This window comes from Anser brachyrhynchus, assembly GCF_964034855.1.
Source record: "Anser brachyrhynchus genome assembly, chromosome: Z".
Lineage (NCBI taxonomy): Eukaryota > Metazoa > Chordata > Aves > Anseriformes > Anatidae > Anser > Anser brachyrhynchus.
This window is the reverse complement of record NC_137697.1, coordinates 72,060,542-72,080,901: the sequence shown is the minus strand read 5'-3', so window position 1 is coordinate 72,080,901 and position 20,360 is coordinate 72,060,542. Positions and strand designations below refer to the sequence as shown.

The 20,360-nt window shown below is 38.7% G+C and overlaps 1 protein-coding gene across 5 annotated transcripts in view; it reads left to right on the top strand.

The window, feature by feature from the left end:
- The window catches only part of ACOT12 (acyl-CoA thioesterase 12), a 33,299-nt gene that overhangs the window by 1,699 nt on the left and 11,240 nt on the right, over nucleotides 1-20,360 (top strand). The window contains exons 2-11 of one of the 5 annotated variants that reach the window (XM_080574048.1): nucleotides 1,113-1,182; nucleotides 3,309-3,372; nucleotides 5,514-5,574; nucleotides 6,592-6,693; nucleotides 9,114-9,246; nucleotides 11,142-11,292; nucleotides 15,849-15,968; nucleotides 17,392-17,542; nucleotides 19,327-19,382; nucleotides 19,799-19,859. In XM_080574048.1, coding sequence (XP_080430174.1) covers nucleotides 3,371-3,372; nucleotides 5,514-5,574; nucleotides 6,592-6,693; nucleotides 9,114-9,246; nucleotides 11,142-11,292; nucleotides 15,849-15,968; nucleotides 17,392-17,542; nucleotides 19,327-19,382; nucleotides 19,799-19,859 — 837 coding nt within the window. In that variant the 5' untranslated portion in view covers nucleotides 1,113-1,182; nucleotides 3,309-3,370. Of the gene's footprint in view, nucleotides 1-1,112; nucleotides 1,183-2,308; nucleotides 3,373-5,513; nucleotides 5,575-6,591; nucleotides 6,694-9,113; nucleotides 9,247-11,141; nucleotides 11,293-15,848; nucleotides 15,969-17,391; nucleotides 17,543-19,326; nucleotides 19,383-19,798; nucleotides 19,860-20,360 lie in introns of those variants that run through there. The other 4 variants (XM_080574049.1, XM_080574045.1, XM_080574047.1 and 1 more) reach the window with 4 other exon arrangements.

The window sequence follows — 20,360 nt, the reverse complement described above, 5'->3', positions numbered from 1 at the left end:
TCCAATGGTCACAAAAATATTGTTGGGCTCCATGGGAGTAAGAGCTCCTGTCTGTTGGACAGGGTACCGTTGTCCAGGTTTCCTAGGACTCCTCTTTTTTTTGCCTACGTTACCCAGGAAACTTTCTGGAGCTGGGGTTCCCTGTGCTTACATGGAATCATAGAATCAGAGAATCAGAGAATATTCTGAGTTGGAAGGGACCCATAAGGATCATCGAGACCAACTCCTGGCGCCATAAAGGTCTACCCAAAAATTCAAGCCATATGACTAGGTGCACAGTCCAAATGCTTCTTAAACTCCGATAGACACTGCCATGACTACGCCACTGGGGAGCCTGTTCCATAGACCCTAGGGGATGAGGAATTTAGCCTGTGATGTGAAACTGTAGGCGCTATGGTCAAATAAATAGTAAATCACAATAACTTGATATAAAAAGATGACTATTGGACTACCAAATATTAACAGCAGAGATATTTACCTTTTCAAGATTATTTTTCCCAATTAACACAAATAGGATATATTATTTTTCGTAATCTAGGGAAATGAAGAATACTACAAATTTTGATAACAATATTTTCAAATTGTTACAAAAAGTAAATACTCTTTTCCAATGTGTAAATCTTGATTGTATTTTTTATATTCCTGGGTTGTTAATATAATAGTGGGGGCATGTACTTAACCTGCTTTCCACCGCTGTGACCATACTACCAAGCCAGTAGGTCTTTCTCCTGTGTCTGAGAATTCTCAAGTGACATAACCTTCTAGACAGGTTTAACGTAGCTGACATTCACAGCATTCTCATTCTGAGGTTGGTTGCTGGGATTTCTGTAGACCTGTTAATACTCTTTTCCCCTGGAACATGCTTGATAGCTCTCATTCAGAATACTCATTTTTAGAGGAAGATCTTAAATAGTTAGAGCTTTTCAAACTCAGGAGAACCATTATAATCATCTGGTCTCATTTCCTGATATTCTCTTTATTTCATGGTAAGTATTAGTCTTATTTTAGCTTCCTTTATTCTAAAGGCTCCACTTCAGACTTGCAAATATACAGGTGAATGGCTTGCTGCAAGTGCAATGTAGTAATTGTCTGTCCTTGTGTCTCTTTTGAAGCTGAGAAACACGCTGGTGTGTCTTGTGTGACAGCATCTATGGATGACATACAGTTCGAAGAAGCTGCCAGGTACAAAACCAGCTAGCAATGATGAAATGTTTTCATTTTAGAGATTCTTATTTGGCAGAGATAAACTGAGGCATTATAAAATACTGGGCCAGCAAACTCCCCAGAGCCACGGGGTTAAGTCTCCAAATTGCTCTTTCCTGTCGGCGATAGCCTGACCCATGTAGAAAACAGAGATAAATTTCACAGATCTAAAATAAACTGTAGTTTCTTTGACCTGGCAACGTAGATGCCAGGTGAGAAACCGATGTCCCAGTGATCTTTGGCTCTAGTTGAAGTGAATGCCACAGGCCATTGCTTATCTGTGCTAAATAAGGAATACACTTATAAAACTCATAAAGGTTGCTGTACGATTTTTGTTGTAGGTGCTGTTTCAGTTTATTTCTTACTGTCTCTTTCTTTCAGCTCTTTTAAAAGAATATCTTCATGTAACGAAACAAATGTTTTACATTTGTGATTATTGAGTATTTAGTAAGTGTACAAGGTAATACAAGGCTTAAAAGCCAAAAATTTTTGTTTTAACCATTCTCCATGATTTTGTAAGGGATAAAAAACGCTGTAGGAGGAAATGGCACATTTTTTTTTCTAAATGATATCTTGCTGAAAACATGAAGTCATTACTTTGTAGTTAATGCTGTATTTAAGTGCTTATGTAAAAGCCATGGTTTGCTTACATTTAAATAAATAAGCAAAACTGTGTGTGGAAGTTCATCATGTTACAGAACCTGAGCTGCTGAAGCAGCAAGACGCAAACAAAAGAAGCAAAATATCCTACAAACTTCTTGTGTGTTTTTGCATCTTGCAAACTAGAAATTAATGAGTGCATAAATGATGGCACAGGTGAGGTGGACCTGGTTACAGACCAATGCACATGCAGTGATCATAACTGTAAGCCAATCAATGTTGGTTGTCAGATGTGCAGCTGATGTAAATAAATACTTGCTTGCACTTCTGGTCAGCAAGTTTTAAGACCAGTGGCTACTAAGATGAGAACTAGAACCAACAGCAAAGCAAGTGAATATGGTTATGCTGAGTCTAGAAATCACAAGTTCTTGGCCTGTTCTACAAAATGTGATTTCAAATGTTTGTCTTGTCTGTAATTGTTCTTTGTTCTTAAATTTTTCCTTAGGAAATAATCCTCTCTGCAAAAACAGAGATCACAGACGAACAGGTCACAAATCTACACATCTGTAGATCACAGATCTACAAATGAAGTCAGAGTAACGTTTTTCTTTCAGGCTAGTATTTCAGACTTCAGTAGCCTCAGAGCATTTTCCTCACTTGTTTCTGAGAGCAGACCTGAGCTTCTAAAATAGAATAAAAACACTATCCTTTCAAATTTGTTTCCAAATATGTCTCTAGCTCTACTTCCATTTGTAGGGCAAATGTTTCATTATTAATAAGAATTTGAGGTATAAGTCTAGTAACTGTGAAGTGGTTTCAGTAATTATTCTTCAGCCTCAGTCATCCCTAACATCCTGTTCATAGTTCACTGTGTCATTTCCTAAACTTTGCCAAATTATACAAATGTCTGGCATTAATAAAAGCTCTTCTATCTCTTAAAAGGTAAAAAAAAAAAAATGTTTTGTAAGTTACCTGCTGTAAGGCTTCGTTTACGTAACTCAGCTTAGGTATGCTCTGTAAGGATTAACTCTTCTGTGCTTATTTCTCTTCAATTGACATGGAAATACATTTTTTCATAATATATCCATATATTGCAACACTCAGTTTTATGCCATAAGAAATATGTTAATCTTCCTCATCTTCCTCATCTTTTAATATGCAGCAGATCAGTAGTAGTAAGAACATCTAACTTTAAATTACATTTAAATTTTGTTAATGCTCCGTATGTTAACCATTCTAATGTATTTCAGAATCCTTCTGCCAGTTACAAGTGAAAGTGTGATGTTCTGTGACTTCTGCCCTTAAATACCTATTTAAATGCCCAAGCTGATCAGCTGTCTTGGCTTAAATAAATCTGTTTGTCCAAAGACAGAATACATGATACAATGTAAAACATTTCATTTTGAAACAGCTCTGGAAAGTATATGAAAAGACATTTTCCTATCATACTGTCTTATAATCTCAGTTCTGACATCTTTATTTTCTGTTATGGCCATGGACCCCAGAGGACTACACTTTTCTGCAATGAAATGTGAATTCAGCTACGTAGACTGGAACACCAAAGGAGATGTAAGTCAGTCAGGGAGTTCAATGTCTCTTGAAATCCAAACCCATCTTATTGCAGGACTGGCTTCTCAGGTTGAGTGATATCACATCAGCTTTGTTCTGCTGTTCCCTCAAACTCTGCAGTTCACTGAAACATTAACAGATGCAACCTTACCTCTCTCAACCTCTTTTATGCAATGTTCTCACAAAGAGGAAGAGAGGTCACCAGGGACCTATTGCTGGCAAAGGTCAAATAAACAATCTTGTGTGGAAGAATGGGGTAGAGACCGCTGCATTCCCTGCTGTGCAGGGAACCTCATGGACAGTCTGCCATCGTGATGTCCTTCACAGCAACCGGGACATCTTCAGCAAGCATCCACAGACTCTGAACTCTCCCTCTTTATAGGAAAGCCTCATGCTCGCTGTCAGTGTGTGCCATAAACTTCCCCTTTTTCACCTTGTACTTCTCATTTCTTCTGTTGCTGTGTTACTGTAATCCTCTTGGGAGTTTTGTGGCAGATTCAGAATCTTCAGAGGTTTTTCAGGATACTTGAGTGAGTTCTCTTTCTAAGCTTTCTAAAGGCTTTTTACAAGACTGTATCTATAACTTCTTTGCCAAGCCTGAACACAAATACTATGCTATTGTTCTGAATACCCTCTCATTTTTTAAAGGCACTGGTGGTTCCCTTTGCTGTGCAGTTTGGAACTATTATGTTACTATGTTTGCATGTTTGCAGTGAGTAATAGAAAAATTTATGAGTATCTTCAAAAGGTGTGTGTCTGCAGAAGGACCTGCAGAAGAAGGAATGGTTCATTCCTCGAACCATTTTTTCCCAATATTAAGGTTTCTGCTTGTGTTCTTGAATGTGAATAAGAAAGAAAAAAATCTTTGCAATTCGTTCTTCTTGTCTGGTATTGTAAAGAAACAGTTTTCCTATTTTCCATTATATTGCTTGATAACAACTCATTTGAAAATCTGTCAGTGAGAGAAGCAGTTTAACAAAAGCCTTACCTTTGTACATAAAAAACCTATCCATTAAATTAGGAAGAAATGATAAAGATTTTTTTTTCTTAATAAACTTGGGTCATGCTGTGCTCAATGCTTAACTGTAGATGTCTGTTTTATAGATAGTCAAGTAGTCCAAGTTATATCTGATAGTCATGGATGTAGCTTACTGTACTTTGCCTGCTGTGGGACTGATCCTTAGCAGTTTTAAGTCAGCCTAATTTCCCTGAAGTTAGTAGTCTCATGCCCAGTTATTCTGGCTATGGTTCTCACTTACCATATCTTTGCCTCATGTCCTTTTGCTGTTCTGCTCAATAAGACAACTCTGGAGGAAACTGCCTTCTTTCCACTATTTTAGCATTGCCTGATAAAAAAATATACTTGTTATCAGTATATAAGAAGCATTTTAGAAATTCTATGAGGAAAGTATTTTCACAGTCAGTTAATTTTATGTATATAAATAAATATAAGTAAACAAATATATAAATACATATAAATTATACATATAAATACATATAAATATACATATAAAATACATAAAAATACATATAAAAACATGTATTATTTATACATAAATAAATATAATATTCTGTTTAGGTATTCCATGTAAGTAAATGGGAAAGAGTAGTAGCTGTTCAGCAGTATGCTGCTCGGACAGAAGGGGCATGTTACATCCCTGCTCTTGGCCAGAATGTGGGAAGTACACTCTTTTCCCATCCTACAAAAACTTCAGAGAAGACTGGGGAATAGAGCACAAACTGGGAGTATTCCTTAATGTGGATGTATGTGTATACTAGAGAATGCACATGATGTGCGTTTGAGCAAAAGCAGAATCTAGGCCATAATTTCTTGGAGGACTAGGATCCTGGAGCATACCTGATGTCATAGAGATAGCAAGGAAAAGGAGTGCCTAGAATTAAGCTTACATAGTTTTCTGAGAGACTAAAATCATTATTGAGCATGAGTGTAGTCTGACTGTGCTAAACCTTTTTCAGTGCATTTTCAGTACACTGTGGAAGATACAGACTGATCACAGCTTAATGAGAGTTTCTTCCAGAGATTTTTTTCACTCCTATTATGAATACCTAGAGAGGGAGGTCCAAACACTTATTAAGCTCCATGATTACGTACCATAAGAAGATTTTACTCTTCTTAACAGGGTTGGACAAGTTATTACCATCAAAGCAAAGGTGAACAGAGCATTCAAAACCAGCATGGAGGTAAGAGATCATCACTGTTATTTCTAATGATGTTTAATGAACAGAGGAGAGAGGTGGGAGGAGAAGAGAAATGAAACAAGGATCCAGTCTTACTAGTTTCAGAAGGAGGTAGTGCAGAAATCTAAACAACAGTGCTGCCTAATGAAACTCTGGTTTCATAATGACTATTTTAATTGCATATTGCCTGTTAAATAATCTGTGTCAAAATAGCAACTGGACCCTGAAGACTTAAAATACTTGGCAGGTATACAGGACAGGTTGGTGTAGTTGGTGTTGGTCCAGTCCAAAGCCATTAACCTCTAAGTAATCTTCAGATCAGAGCCAGGGTCTACTGAATAGGTGGACTTCTAAGTATTTTTGAAACTTTTGGTAAAAAAAAAAATATTTCTCTCAGCTAGTTGTGCACATGTTGTTACTCTTCATGTTGTAATAATGTATTGTCCAATTACTTGAAATAAGAATGGAACCTTACGAGTATTTATATTAGTATTAATGGAAAAGGTGCATATCCTAGAGAATGTATTCCAGAAGGCTGTAAATTTCACAAAAATCAAAAGATTTGGTGCACATCAGAGGGTCAAATGAAGTGCTTCACCTTCAAGTGTTTCATTGTATTCTGTGTGTTTATAAAGAGTTCACTGTTCATACAGATCTTAGATTCAGACGTAGACTCCAAATCACACACAAGTAAATGGAAATGGATACCCATAAAAGTAAATCTAAGTGTCTTTCCTGTTTTTTATTTTACCCTTACAGATGATTTGAAACATCTGTATACAGTTGTGCTAAAGGGCTTTTCAGAGGCCAAAGGATATCATGATGTTCTTATATGTTCAGAGCCCTATCAGTGATAGCAGATGAGGCTTTTTACCTTTTTTAGGCTTTCTACCTTTTACCTTAGGTTTAAGAGACAGGACATGATTAATTTGATAAGCAGGGCACTGCTTTATCTGAACTCGATGGACAATGATGTAATTACTTTTTTGTCCCCTTCTCCCACTACCTCCTTCCTTGTAGGTTGGCATCAAGGTTACAGTACAGGATGTTTTGACAAATGTTGAAAAAATTGTGAGTGTGGCATATGCAACATATGTAGCCAAACCAGTTGGTGCTAAAAAGGTATTCTTTCTATTTTGTTCTATGCTTGAAGTTACTGGGACTATGTTTCTGTGAAATAGCACAACTCTTCTGATTGTGAAACACAGGAAAATGATGATACCTCTTTATTCAGATCAATGACAGAAAAATAGCATGAACTCCAGAAAATAAGGAGATATTTTTGTCCACAACTGATAGGAATTTTTTAGTCTTTTTTATTGTTTCCACTTTGTCTTGCACATTTACTAGTAGTAGAACTGGTGCTGTTATAAGGGCTGCAGTATTGCAATAGCCAAGCACTGGAAGAGAGGTTCCTGTGAGTTTGCACCACCTCTCTCCTTTTCAGAAGCTGATCTATATACATACAAGGGTTTGGGGGAGGATGGAGCCCCTTTTTTTTTTCATCCTTCACTCCCCCTTTTGAGGAGGTGGTCCAAAGTTACCACTACTCAGGTAGAAAACATTTTTAAGCTAGCTTCCAACCTAAATTAATTCTTCAGCATTTATGTTAAATAGTTTGCATGCCTCTGTTGTCTCTTCTTCCCAGTGTTTGGCTCCTTGGAGGTGTTTAGAAACCAGTCACAGCGCTGTTTGGCCTTCACAGTGCAGGCACAGTTCTTCTAAAGTGTTGTGTGGGAAAGGCCATATATTCCTCAGATATTCTTAATAAACTCCCTTTGTGTCTAGTCTACTTTCTAACACAAGTTATTAGTATCATAATCATATCTGACTTTCCAGTTTCTTTTAACATATTATAAAAGTGCATCTGCCTTATTAATATCCACTGCAGATTGGCAGAGGGTTGTCATCACATGAGCAATTTAATATATCCAGCCATTTCTTTCCCTTTCTGCAATGATAGGTTGCAGTTTGCTCAAGAAACAAATTAGTCAGTTTTACCAAAACTAAAGTTCAGCTCATCTCTGAAAGATTAATGGCTAAATTGGTTAGCCTGAGAGCACTAAAATAAAAAGTAAGGATTGTTTATTACTGATTTGATATCATATCCATGGCACCTTATGCCCAAATATCCAGGGAGATTATTTACCGATTAAATTTGTGATGATTAACTAAGCTTAAGACAGGACTGCCCAGAGGGAGATTAATATTTCAATTCTAATTCCACTGGAAATTAGAGTTTTGGAGAAGTTAAGAACATTTTTTCAAACCCACGTTTTGGAACAGTTGTTACTAACGCTGTGCAGAGACCAGCAGTATAAATTCACCATCTTAATCTTCTAGCTAAGCCATTTGGAAAAAGCTGGGTAGTTCTTGAGTAGGGTCAGAGATAAGGCAAGTAAACCGGAAGAGTGTTCAGTGAAGACTCAAAGACTGAGAAATAGTAGCAGCAGGATGTAAAATATTGATTTTTTCTGTGTTACAGTGCTTGTGCATTATTTTAAGGTTTCTGAAATTAGATCTTGTAAGTAAATCACACAAGTGACTGTTCAGTGGCACCTCTCAGTATTTATCTAAATGTAAGACTTTTCAGAAGCCAGTATGGGACTGGATTCATTTTTTTCCCTGAGCTGACGTACATGGGAATTTGCATTTAAGCACAAGTAGCATTTAGGGCATAAATTATTTAATAATAAAAGAAATTCTTAACTCTGAGTGTGGTGAGGCACTGGAGCAGGTTGCCCAGAGAAGCTGTGGATGCCCCATCCCTGGAGGTGTTCGGGGCCAGGCTGGATGGGGCTTTGGGCAACCTGCGCTGGTGGGAGGTGTCCCTGCCCATGGCAGGGGGGTTGATACTAGATGATCTTTAAGGTCCCTTCCAACCCAAACCATCCTATGGTTCTGTGATTCTATGAAATGTATATAGTCTGAAGCCACAAGTGCTATGTGTTCATGGATTTCTCCTCCACCTCAGAAAACCAGTAGTCCTTTGAAAACAGGTCTTCAGATAGTTGGGGATAGATAGAATAGGCCATGTGAGTAGGAGTGAATTGTAAGAGTGCAGGCTATTTGAAGGAGAATTAGTGAATGAGAACGGGCTCTGGGTACACTTTCATGTATTAAGAAAAAAGGTAATACAAGAAAAAAAGTATTGCACCACTGCTCAGTGCAACTGGATTGTTTTTCTAAAAAGAAAATTCTGTACTCGAATGTTCTTGAGTATAGATTTTTGTTGGTGTTTTCTTTGTTGTTGCTGTTGTTTTTTAAATGAGGACTGTCTTAAACTGTATGTGCTCTCATGAATCTTTGTATTAAAAAGCTAAAAGCCTGTTGTCTATGAGTTTTAACAAATGACTCTGAAAGGATAATGCAGAATCTCTTGAACTTTAACTCTGCGCTTGTTTGTATTAATGACACTTGTCTTCTTGGACGGTTGATAGCAAAAGATTATAGAAAATGCTGATGCCGTTTTAAGTTCAAAGTGCACGGTATGACTGTGGAATTAAGAACTTTTTTTTTTTTTTTTCTTGCCATTTTCATAGATTGAATTAGAACCTGTACAGCTTCTGTCTACAGAAGACCATCTGGAGCACACCCTGGCTACTGAGAGAAGAAGAATCCGACTGGGCTATGAACAGGTCTTTCAGAAACTAATGCAGGAGAGTAATAAGGAAGGTGATTACTGTGGTCATTATAGAAGATGGAACAAATAACATACGGAAGGGAGAAAAAAAACAGTACAAACAGCTGAGTGTAGTTCCATGAGGTGGTGGTGTCAGGTAGAAAAGGGTGTACCAGATTTTGTGAGTCTGTGTAGGACAGTTGTACTAATAGAGTGGCATTTATTTGTCTCTCACAAATTCTGAATCTAAAATGCAGAATTGAATGCTAAGCACATGTTAAATAGATGTGAAATGCAGATCTTCTTGTTGCTTATACATCTAAGATTTAACAGTTAATGCAGATCTTTGCAATACAGTAATGAAGTCCTATAACATCAGTTATAATGTAGACAGAAGGATGAAATTCATTTGGGATTATGGCTGTCTTTGCAAGAAACCACTAAGAAGTATGTTCATGCTGTGAGAACATTCCCAACAAGCAGGTGAAACTTCATTAGATGGTGGTTAAAACAAGTAAAGAAAAAAAATAAGCTCCTTGGGTCCAAATTAGAAAAGCTGATCCAAGGCACTGGTTCATCTTAATTTCTGGTAGAAATCTCTGTTCGTAAAGACCACTGTGCTCCAAAGTTGCTGTGTTCCACTGCATAAGAAGCTATTAACAAACAGTTAAGAAATCTGCTGATCCCTGGAAAATCTGAGCTGTAAGTGTATCTGAACAACAGTCATTATTACATGTCTTCAGTGAGGAAGGATGAAACCTCTTGTAAATATAAATTAGAGTCTTAACAATTTAATAAGATTGTGTAGAGGCTACTGCAAGCAAACAGCTTGTTTAGCTTATTTGTCCTCATGGTAACTGCCTCATAGGAAGTGGTTTAATACCATGAAAGACAAATCAAAGGTTGATGAATTTGGTTTCCACTGCCTTGCCTGGAAACTTCCTAGAAGGATCTGATCAGTGTAAACAGAGATTCACCAATTTTAGGGGATAGAGCAAGCAAAACAGGGGAAAGAGAGAAGAAAATATTGCATTAGAGGCTGCTAGGTAGCATGTTCAGAAAGTGAAGTTTGTCTTCTGAGTAGATCTTATGCAACAACTTAAGTAGGTCCAAAGTGCAAGTTAGTCAGATGTGTCCACATATTTATATAATCATAAAGGTAGTTAACTAGGGCAAAAATCTAAAGTACAATTCAGGTCAAGTAGCATGTAGCATGAATGTGCTCTTTGTAAATAACTGACACCATCTCATGCCTAAAGGGAGTCTTGGAAAATGTAACTGAAAAAGCAAAGATTACAATAAAGATGTTTGGCTAAGCATTTGGAAGTGGAATTGGAAACACTCAAATAACAGAAAGTGGTTACTATTTCAAATCAATAGTCTCTCCTTAGTGTATGCATTCTATACTCTTTCTAGTAATCACAAAATTTGTAAGTAAAAGGCTATGAAATGATCACATCATACTATAACCTTAATTAGACAGATTTGCACAGGTGCCCATCATACATGATGGTCAAAATGTATGAGAGGCATTTGAATAAGTGATAAACTGTTGTAATAACATGTGTTAGACGTCATGCATAGCAAGCATGGATAACCAGAAGCACAAGCTGAGAAAGTTGGCTGCCTGTGTTCTCAGCTAACTGAGTTTCACAGTTACTGCTTCTGATGCAGCATTTTTGAAGGATCCTTTAAAGGAAGTATCTCTGTGCTGTCATAGCACTGGGGGGTGCACCACCACCCACCTCTCAGGTTTGTGGAAGAAATCATCATCATCTTGCTGCCCTTGAAAAGATCAGAGACCTTCCTGTATCTTCCTTTTTTTCCATTTTTTTCTTTTCAGTGTGTCTAAAGCATATGGCACACTTTGGTAGCTGGGAGTATTTTCTTCTTGGTTATCAGAGTTACCAGCTGAAATAATTCATTATATATTGCTTCCATATTTCAGATACTTTTAAAGAGGAAGATGCAGTTTCAACTGACCTTACTCATGTGCAGAGTATTGAGCTTGTCCAGCCTCCTCATGCAAACCATCATGGAAACACTTTTGGTGGCCAAATCATGGCTTGGATGGAGACAGTGGCAAGTATTTCAGCAAGGTACTTTGCTACATCAAAGTCTTTGTATGTGTTTCTAAACGGATGTGTATACTTCCATTTTAATACTAAAGGTGTCAATGGGATTTATTATATGAAAAAAGCAGACCCAAATCCTTTTGACTTTCCTTCTTACCATTGCAGGAAACCTTTAAACGATTTATGTGATACATTTCCCACAGCATGCCACACCACAGTGGGAGTCATGTTTTGTTTTCTCTGTTATATATGCAGAGCCTAAGGCAAAAGAGTCCATATTATTTGCCTGAAACTCCCTGCAGAAAGTCATCATTAGAAATAGGAATAGAAACTCAGCCTCCTTGTGGTTGGTGTGGTGTTTTAAAAACAAAGGCAGTCGTTACGTCAGGATAAAACTGACACAAGCCCTGTATTAATTGATCGATCAAAACAGGCAGCCTTCTAAATGTTATTGTGCAGATCCTTATGCCAGAGTAAGAATCAGAAGAAACAAGTTCTGTTTTATTGGTGCTTACGCTGAAGGTATACATAACCTTCTGCAAGTCACAGCCTTTCAGATCCCCTGTGTCCCACATCCTGTGAATTCTAATATTGTTAGTAGTTCAATGTGCTCTGACATCTTCAGGTAATAAGTACAAAATATTTTTGTGAAACTGCCTGGTATTGCTTCTAAGTAAGGCCTGGGCTTATTGTCATTTAATTTCTCTTCCTCTGAAATTGAACAGTTGTTTTTCTCCCTCCTTATTCTTGGACTGTACACAAAGCTTCTTTGTAAGCAACACTTGAATTTCAGTTTGAATTCTCCTTGCATACCAAGTGACCTACTTCACTGCAAGAATGTTAGATTAGTTTTCGTTTTTTTTAACTTTAATCATTAAATGACTTTCCCACACATTACTCATGTAGTTTTGACTTGTAGGCAGTAGCTGTACTGGTAGCAACAGATTTTCTTTAGTGTTTGGATAAACAACTTGCTTTATTAACGTAAGAATGCACTGACCTTACCCCATTGTGTAATTTCATTGGCTTCAAAGGGGTTGTTTCAGATTTGTGCCATAATCTGACCCAAAATATTTGCCTGTTTTCATTTGATAAATGTGACATACAGAGAGTCACATTTATGTTTAAAAAGTGAAGGGAATCACCAGCAAAGCAAGTAGGGAAAATATTTTCTTCGGAATAATGAGTGTCTAACATGATTTGTTGTGTAAAAAAAAATCAAGAATAACAGTTGATGACAGAAGAATGTTGAAAACAGAGATTCTGTAGTTTGTTTGTAAAACAGCTAGTCTCACTACAAACCTTTTGTGAGGCCACTCATAATTAGATCTGACCTTTGGAGATGCCAGTTAAGAGTTGCTATGGCCACAGATTCTGACAGAAGTGGAGGAGAAGGGCCAACCCTTGAAAAGTAAATTTGTAAGGGCATTTTAAAGGTTACTCACCCTCTTTCTCCCCAAGCTTTTTGTGTGGAAAATAGATGAAAATCTTACAGATAGTAGTAAAGCTATCTGAATATTAGTTTGAACTGGATTGGTTGTTTCTTATGTCTTAAACTTCCAGTAAAAGTATTCAGAACACAGTTTTCCAGGAAGAACAGAATAATTAGGGCAAATTTCTGTGCAGTTCTTCTCTTTATTTTCAATAATACTGTATTTGCATCTTTATTGTGAACTTTGTAAATGAGATAACCATTTAGCGTTTTAAATCAGAAGAGCAAATTATTCTTAATGAAATTACAATGTCATTTGAATGTCTCAGTCTATTAAAAAGATGTACCAGTCAATTAATTAGCAACAGATAATTGTGTGCATTTAACAATACTGGTACATTAGTTTGCAGAGTGCAATTGAGCTAAAAGCTAAGAATGCTACATAACTGTATTTTCAAGTATAAAAACTGCACAGTGAAAATCTATTCTCAGATGTGCATATGTAATTCTTACTGAGGAGTTACACAAACATGCATGAGGATAGAGCATGTTTTCTCCAAGTCTAAAAATGAATGACATTATTACATATTTTTCTCTATTCATGTGGTGCACAAAGATGTCTGTGGGACCTTTATTACACTTAGAACTGCTGAAGAAACCAAAATTTTGCCCACTCTAGAGACGTTGCAAACTATACCCCCCCACTTCCACAAATCCTGAAGTTGTATTGAATCACAGAGCAGCCCTGGTTGGAAGGGACCTCAAAGGTCATCAGATCCAACCTTTTCTGGGAAAAGGGAGTCTAGATGAGATTGTCTAGTGCTGGGTCCTGCACCTGGGGCACAACAACCCCAAGCAGCGCTACAGGCTCAGAGATGAGTGGCTGGAAAGCTGCCTGGCAGAGAAGGACCTGGGAGTACTGGTTGATAGGCAGCTGAATATGAGCCAGCAGTGTGCTCAGGTGGCCAAGAAGGCCAACAGCATCCTGGCTTGTATAAGAAAGTGTGGCCAGCAGGGCTAGGGAAGTGATTGTTCCCCTGTACTCGGCTCTGGTGAGGCCGCACCTTGAGTACTGTGTTCAGTTTTGGGCCCTTTGCTACAAGAAGGACATCGAGGTGCTCGAGAGAGTCCAGAGAAGGGCAACGAAGCTGGTGAGGGGTCTGGAGAACAAGTCTTACGAGGAGGGGCTGAGGGAGCTGGGCTTGTTCAGCCTGGAGAAGATGAGGCTCAGGGGCGACCTTATCGCACTCTACAGGTACCTTAAAGGAGGCTGTAGCGAGGTGGGGGGTGGTCTGTTCTCCTGGTGTCACCAAGTGCCTGGTGACAGGACAAGGGGGAATGGGCTAAAGTTGCGCCAGGGGAGGTTTAGGTTGGATATTAGGAAGAACTTCTTTACTGAAAGGGTTGTTAGGCATTGGAATGGGCTGCCCAGGGAAGTGGTTCAGGCACCATCCCTGGAGGTCTTTAAAAGATGTTTAGATGCTGAGCTTAGTGATATGGTTTAGTGGAGGACTGGTTAGTGTTAGGTCAGAGGTTGGACTAGGTGATCTTGGAGGTCTCTTCCAACCTAGATGATTCTGTGATTCTGTCCAACTACACCTTCAAAGCCTCCAGTGATGGGGATTCCACCACATCCCTGGGGATGTTGTTCCAGTGATTGGTTGTTCTCACTGTAAAAAAAATGTTTAATTTATCAAGACAAAACCTCTCTGAGTGCAACTTGTACCCATTTCCTTTGTCTTCTCCATGTGGCTCGTTGTGGAGAGAGAACCTCTGTCTTCTTTATAGTTGGACTTTAAATAGTGGAATACTCTCATTAAATCCTTCCTGAGCCTTCTCTTCTCCAGGGTGAAAAAACCCAGCTCCTCCAGCCTTTCCTCAAAGGGCAGGTTCTCCAGCCCTTTGATCATCTTCATGGCCCTCTTTTGAACCCTTTCCAGTCTGTCTGCCTCTTTTTTGAATCACAGGAACCAGAACTGGACACAGTATTCCAGTTGCGCCCTGCAGTATCTGTGCTGCAGGCCTTTTTTTCTGGCATGCCTGTGAAGGTCAGAGAAGCAGTAGGTTGTTGCAGTTCCCTTCCATAGATGACACAATATTGCAGAAATATTCTTTCTATTCTATTTCTCCACTGCACTAGTCCAAAGAACAGCTTTGCTCATATACTTATGGAAGGGGTAGTTTCCTGGCAATACACCAGTAAAGTTTTACCAGAGTAGCTACAGCCTATTTCACAAGCACTTTGAAGAGACCCAGAAGGACAACTCAGCTAAGCCTGACTGCGTGTAATTGAATACACTATTGGGTCAGGTCTGAAATAAGAAGAGAAATGTAAGTGGATGTTCTATACAATTGGACAAAGAAAACATTAGTAAGTTATTAGTAATTAGTAAATATGTGTTTATATAATGCTCTACCCTCATCTTTTGAAATTTAGCAAACAGGTTTTCTGAATTGATAAGGGGTCAATTCAATATCTTGCTCTCCCATTGTATGTGCAAAAATGAGTTTCTGAGCTCAGACCTAATTAAATACATATATATGCATTTGATAATTTTATGAGTAGTTTTTTTTATTCTTACTTCATATAACACTAGTAGAAAACACTGACAAAAAAAGCAAAAAAGTATCAATATTCAAAAGAAGAGATTCTCATTGCTTTGCTTGAACACTGTTTCTGGTGCTGAACCTTTCTGCTCAGGTTTCTTTAATAGTATAAAGGGTTTATGATCAGGCATTTTTACATACTGAGCAATATCCTACTCCCTATACAATAATATAAAAGTTAATGAAAGTCTTTGTGAAGCAGGTGGTTACTCCGTCGGTAAGGGATTCATGGTCTGGCACCAAAAGAAGGCAATAACAAGCAGAGAGAATCAATTAGTCATTGTTTGTAAAGTGTGTTGAAAATGAAGCAGCATGACATAAATGGTGTTATTATGTTTGAAGCTTGAATTATATGCTCTTGGAGCTGAACATGTTAACTATATTTCAGTGGGTTATGGAATAAATTAGTGTAATATAGTGAGTGATCTTCTAGGTTGTGGAAACCTTGTTGCTGTAATCATTACCCCTTTCAAACTAACAAAGGAGGTTCTTTCACGTGACTGTATGTTTTGCTCTCTGTCTCATGGGGTTTCTTTTTCAGCCGCCTGTGTCGTTCATATCCCATCTTGAAATCAGTCAATATGTTTAAATTCTGGGGACCGTCCGTCGTGGGTGACCGCCTTGTCTTCAATGCAATTGTGAACAACACATTTCAGAATAGGTAAAACTCCTTGTATGCTTATCTTTCTAGGTAAAGCTCCACATATACTTGTCTTCCTTGACTTCTCCAGCACCAGCCTAACTGCATTTTTTAGCTATTAGTAGGATATGTCTTACTGAATGAATCATTTTGCAGCTGGGCTTTGGAGGATATATCTCTATATATGTGTACGTATATCAATTGATCTGTCAATCTGTCTGTTTGTCCTTGTTTTTTTTGTTTGTTTTGTTTTTGTTTTTTAGCTTCTCTTGGTTTATTTTTTTGTTTAATTTATTCTCTGATTTTCATAGTTTAAAGATCAATTATAGCCAAATTGCAATCCTGCCAACTCTGACTGTAAAATTCACTCTGAAATGCAGTGATTTGCAGGGGATTATAGAATCGTAGAATATCACAAGTTTCAAAGGACCCATGAAGATCATCAAGTCCAACTCCTGCCTCCACACAGGACCACCCAAAAAACAGACCCTACGTCTGAGAGCATTGTCCAAACGCTTCTTGAACTCCGGCAGCTCAGTGCTGTGACCACTGCCCTGGGGAGCCTGTCCCAGTGCCCGACCACCCTCTGGGTGCAGAACCTTTCCCTAACCCCCAGCCTGACCCTCCCCTGTCCCAGCTCCATGCCGTTCCCTCGGGTCCTGTCGCTGTCCCCAGAGAGCAGAGCTCAGCGCCTGCCCCTCTGCTCCCCTCGTGAGGGAGCTGCAGGCCGCCATGAGGCCTCCCCTCGGCCTGCTCTGCTCTGGGCTGAACAAACCAATGGACCTCAGCTGCGGCTCATACATCTTGCTTTCGAGACCTTTTCCGTCTTAGTTGCCTTCCTTTAGACACCCTTAATAGTTTTATGTCCTCATATTGTGGTGCCCAAGACTGCACACAGTACTGGAAGTGAGGCTGCACAGCACAGAAGAGAGCAGGACCCTCCCTTCAACCAGCTAGCAGTGCTGTGCCTGATGCCCCTCAGGGTAAGGTTGGCCCTCCTGGCTGCCAGGGCACACCACTGGCTCACATTCAACTTGCTGTTGACCAGAACCCCCAGATCCCTTTCTATGGGGCTGCTCTTAAGCCTCTCATCCCCTAGTCTGTATGTATAGCCAGGATAGCCCCTTCATGCTGTGCTTCTGCTGAATGTCACATCAATGCTGTATTGTTCACTTTCGCTATGTGCTCACACATTGTGCACACTAGTGCTCATATTTTGCTACTTAGCTCACTTTCTTCTGTTTTTACTCATGCCATTTGTCCTTTGTTTTATTTCTAAAATGTGTCTGTCCAGACCGAGTAATTTATTTTGTATGCTGCAGAAAGTATTTGAGTAAGGCTTCCTGCACACAGGAAGCTATATAACAGTCCTTTTTAGTTTGTCTCAGGGCTGCTTCTGCATCACTTGTGGTAGTTCCATAATTAATCTCAACTCTTATTTCAGTGTCGAGGTTGGTGTCCGTGTTGAGGCTTATAACTGTGAAGAATGGATCAAGGACCAAGCACGGCATATTAACAGTGCGTTTCTCATTTTTAATGCTGTGAATGACAAAGGAGAACTGCTCATCTTCCCTGGAGTTAAACCTACTACAAAGGTCAGCTTTTATCCTCAGGATGAGGATGAATGCATACATGCAACAGTGTGGTCCAACCCAGCACACTGCCTGTCCCACAGCTGGCTACTATAGCCTTGCTGGAAAAGCAAAGACTAACTGAGGCTGTTCACTGAAATGCATCTTCTTGCAGAAGAGAAAGCCTGTAAATGAAATGTTTGTCTTTGAGTGAGAAATTCATGATTATTAACTTCAGATGTCCAAAACTGAGGAGTGCGGAGGGTAGTCGTCATTTGAACTTCTGTAGTTAGTGGATGGAGAGGGAGGAAGAATCTACCAGTTGCAGATTCTCCATCTGTCTTGTATAGTCTCCACTGACTGTAGAAAATGCCCCGGCAGCAAGAAACTGACAAAATTCTGAAGTGTTAAATGAACAGTTATTTTTAGAAACCCTTAAGGAAGATGAGGAATAGAGTTAGTGAGAAGTCCATGGGAAACAAATCACATGACATAGGCAGGCTTTCCAGTTCCTTTGGCATGGAGATAGAAGCAAGTGAACCTGAAAGAAGTTCACTAAGCAGTCAGAACAGTGTGAATACTCTTGCTGAATTATTTGCTGTGATATCACCTGTCATTAACTTAATGCTCCAATGAATTCGATTTTTAGAAAGCCAGCAAAGGCAGAAATGAAATAATTATTCAACATCATTGTCTTTACATTTTGTAGGATGCCAGCTGGGCAAATAAATCAAGATATCCTATGTACCAGGTGAAGCTGTAAGGTTCATTACTGCCTATTATAGACTGTTTCCAGAGGATAGACTGTCTGACTCTTCCTCTTTTAAAACAGAGGGAAAACAAACAAACAAACAAACAAAAAGCCACAACAGCTTAACTTGTGCCAGAAAAGCAGTGCTACCCTTCCAGACCTGATTAGAGGGTCATCCACAAACTGTCAGAATAGGAACATTCCAATTCCTTCACAGTCAAGTAGGCCAGTCTGGGAGAAACAGAGTATATGCTCCAAATGGGTTAAACTTGTTGGTTTAAACTTGGCTGAAGATAGTTTAAACGGTGGTCGTTTGACTGAAAGTGGCATCTGAAAGTATTAGATAGTCTGTGTTTTAAAGAAGGTTAAAATATAGTAATCTGGAGATACAGATTAGTATCTATACAGATTATTGCAGGAGAATCTGTGTGTCAGCTCCTAAAAGCAAAGAAAAAGTACTTTCTGAAGTTGTATATCATTCAGAATAGGAAGTCTTACTCACCTTTGATACAGTTTGATGTAGTGTATGCTCTTGGTCACTTCCATACTTAAGAAAAAATTCACTCTGTCGGAGTAAGGGAAGGGAAAGACCTGCTACCTTGAAGGGCAGGCCACATCTGTTTGCAATGCACTTGCTTTGTGCACAAGATGAGTGTGCATTTAAATCAGAATTTGTCCATACCTCTAGCATGCTTTGAACACTAGATGATAGTGAATTGGATTTGTTAGGTGGCACACACAAGAAGGAGTGGAATATGTTGTGATGCCCTGTCTGGCTGCCCCTGCTTCAGGACCGAAGTGCTGGGAGTATGCTACTGTGATACAACTTTTTTTTTATTGGATTGTTTTTGCAAATTTAAGGGTATATTGTCAAGTCAAAAGTAAAACACTGACTCAGGTTAAGATGGGGAAAGTCCAACATACAGAGTACAGTTCTTTATTTACTTGTAATGCATCCCTGGCATTTGTCCATCTGTAATATTTTTAGTCAGTTTGTTTTTGTGTGTGCCGTAAAATAATCAGATGTGTCACTGTCTCTGGCTTACTTTTGATAAAGGACAGTGTGAGGCGGTACCATGGAGCCATTGCCCGAAGGAGAATTCGACTAGCCAGGTACAGTTGGGCTACAAACAAAACTTGATTTTGAAAACTTATATATTTTTTAATATGTCCAGAAAAAGTGATCATTTGTTAAGAAGTCAGTGTCTGCTCAAACATAACTGTTACGTTGCCTATTTTTCTAGACCACTTTGCTTGAGTTGCATTGAAATTATTAGGGGCAACTCACCCCATAAACAGTTTGTTCTTTATGCTTTTTAGTTTCCCAGTCACGCTTGTGAAGAAAAAGGAGTTATTGCAAGTGAAAAATTCATGTTGCAATTCACGATTCCACATTGCAAGTGAAAATTGATAAAATATTTGTAAAGCATTTAGAAGACATTTAAACCTGTAGAAGTGTTTGATTTTAGCACACACAGAAGAAAGTGTAAATAACCCTTCTATTATTTTGCTTTTGAACTTTGTTTTAGAAAATGTATGCTCTTTGCTAAAGAAGACAAACCATCTGACCCCTGGGAGACAAGCAACCAGGTAATCTTTAAATTGTGTCCTGTTGTCTACCTGCATAAAATGGTGTAATTGTAAACTTTTGGGGTATGTAAAACAGTTGTACAGATTGTGTCAGTTTCCAAACTGGACCTGCTGTACTTAAGTGTCGTGGTAGTCATGGAAGAATGGAGCAGTGTGTGATAAGATTAACACAGTTTGTCCTTCCGAAAAAAGTGTTGATGCCTAACTGCTGATTTAAGAGTGAGTTTCATACAGAACATAAAATGTGTCTCTAAGACAGAATCTTATAACAAGTTGTCCCTTAAGCAGCAGAGTTATAATGAAGACAGGTCTCCTGAAGATTTATGTTCCAGTGTGCCCAGCTTTTAGAAAGTTTAATACTACTGTAGAGGAACATGTTTGCTTTTTCCCACTGAATTTTTCAAAACTTGTGGGGTTTTATTATCACTAGTAATGAATGCTAAAAGTGGGGGAAGAGACATGGCAATACCAAGAGACAGGAACAGTGAAATAATGTAAACT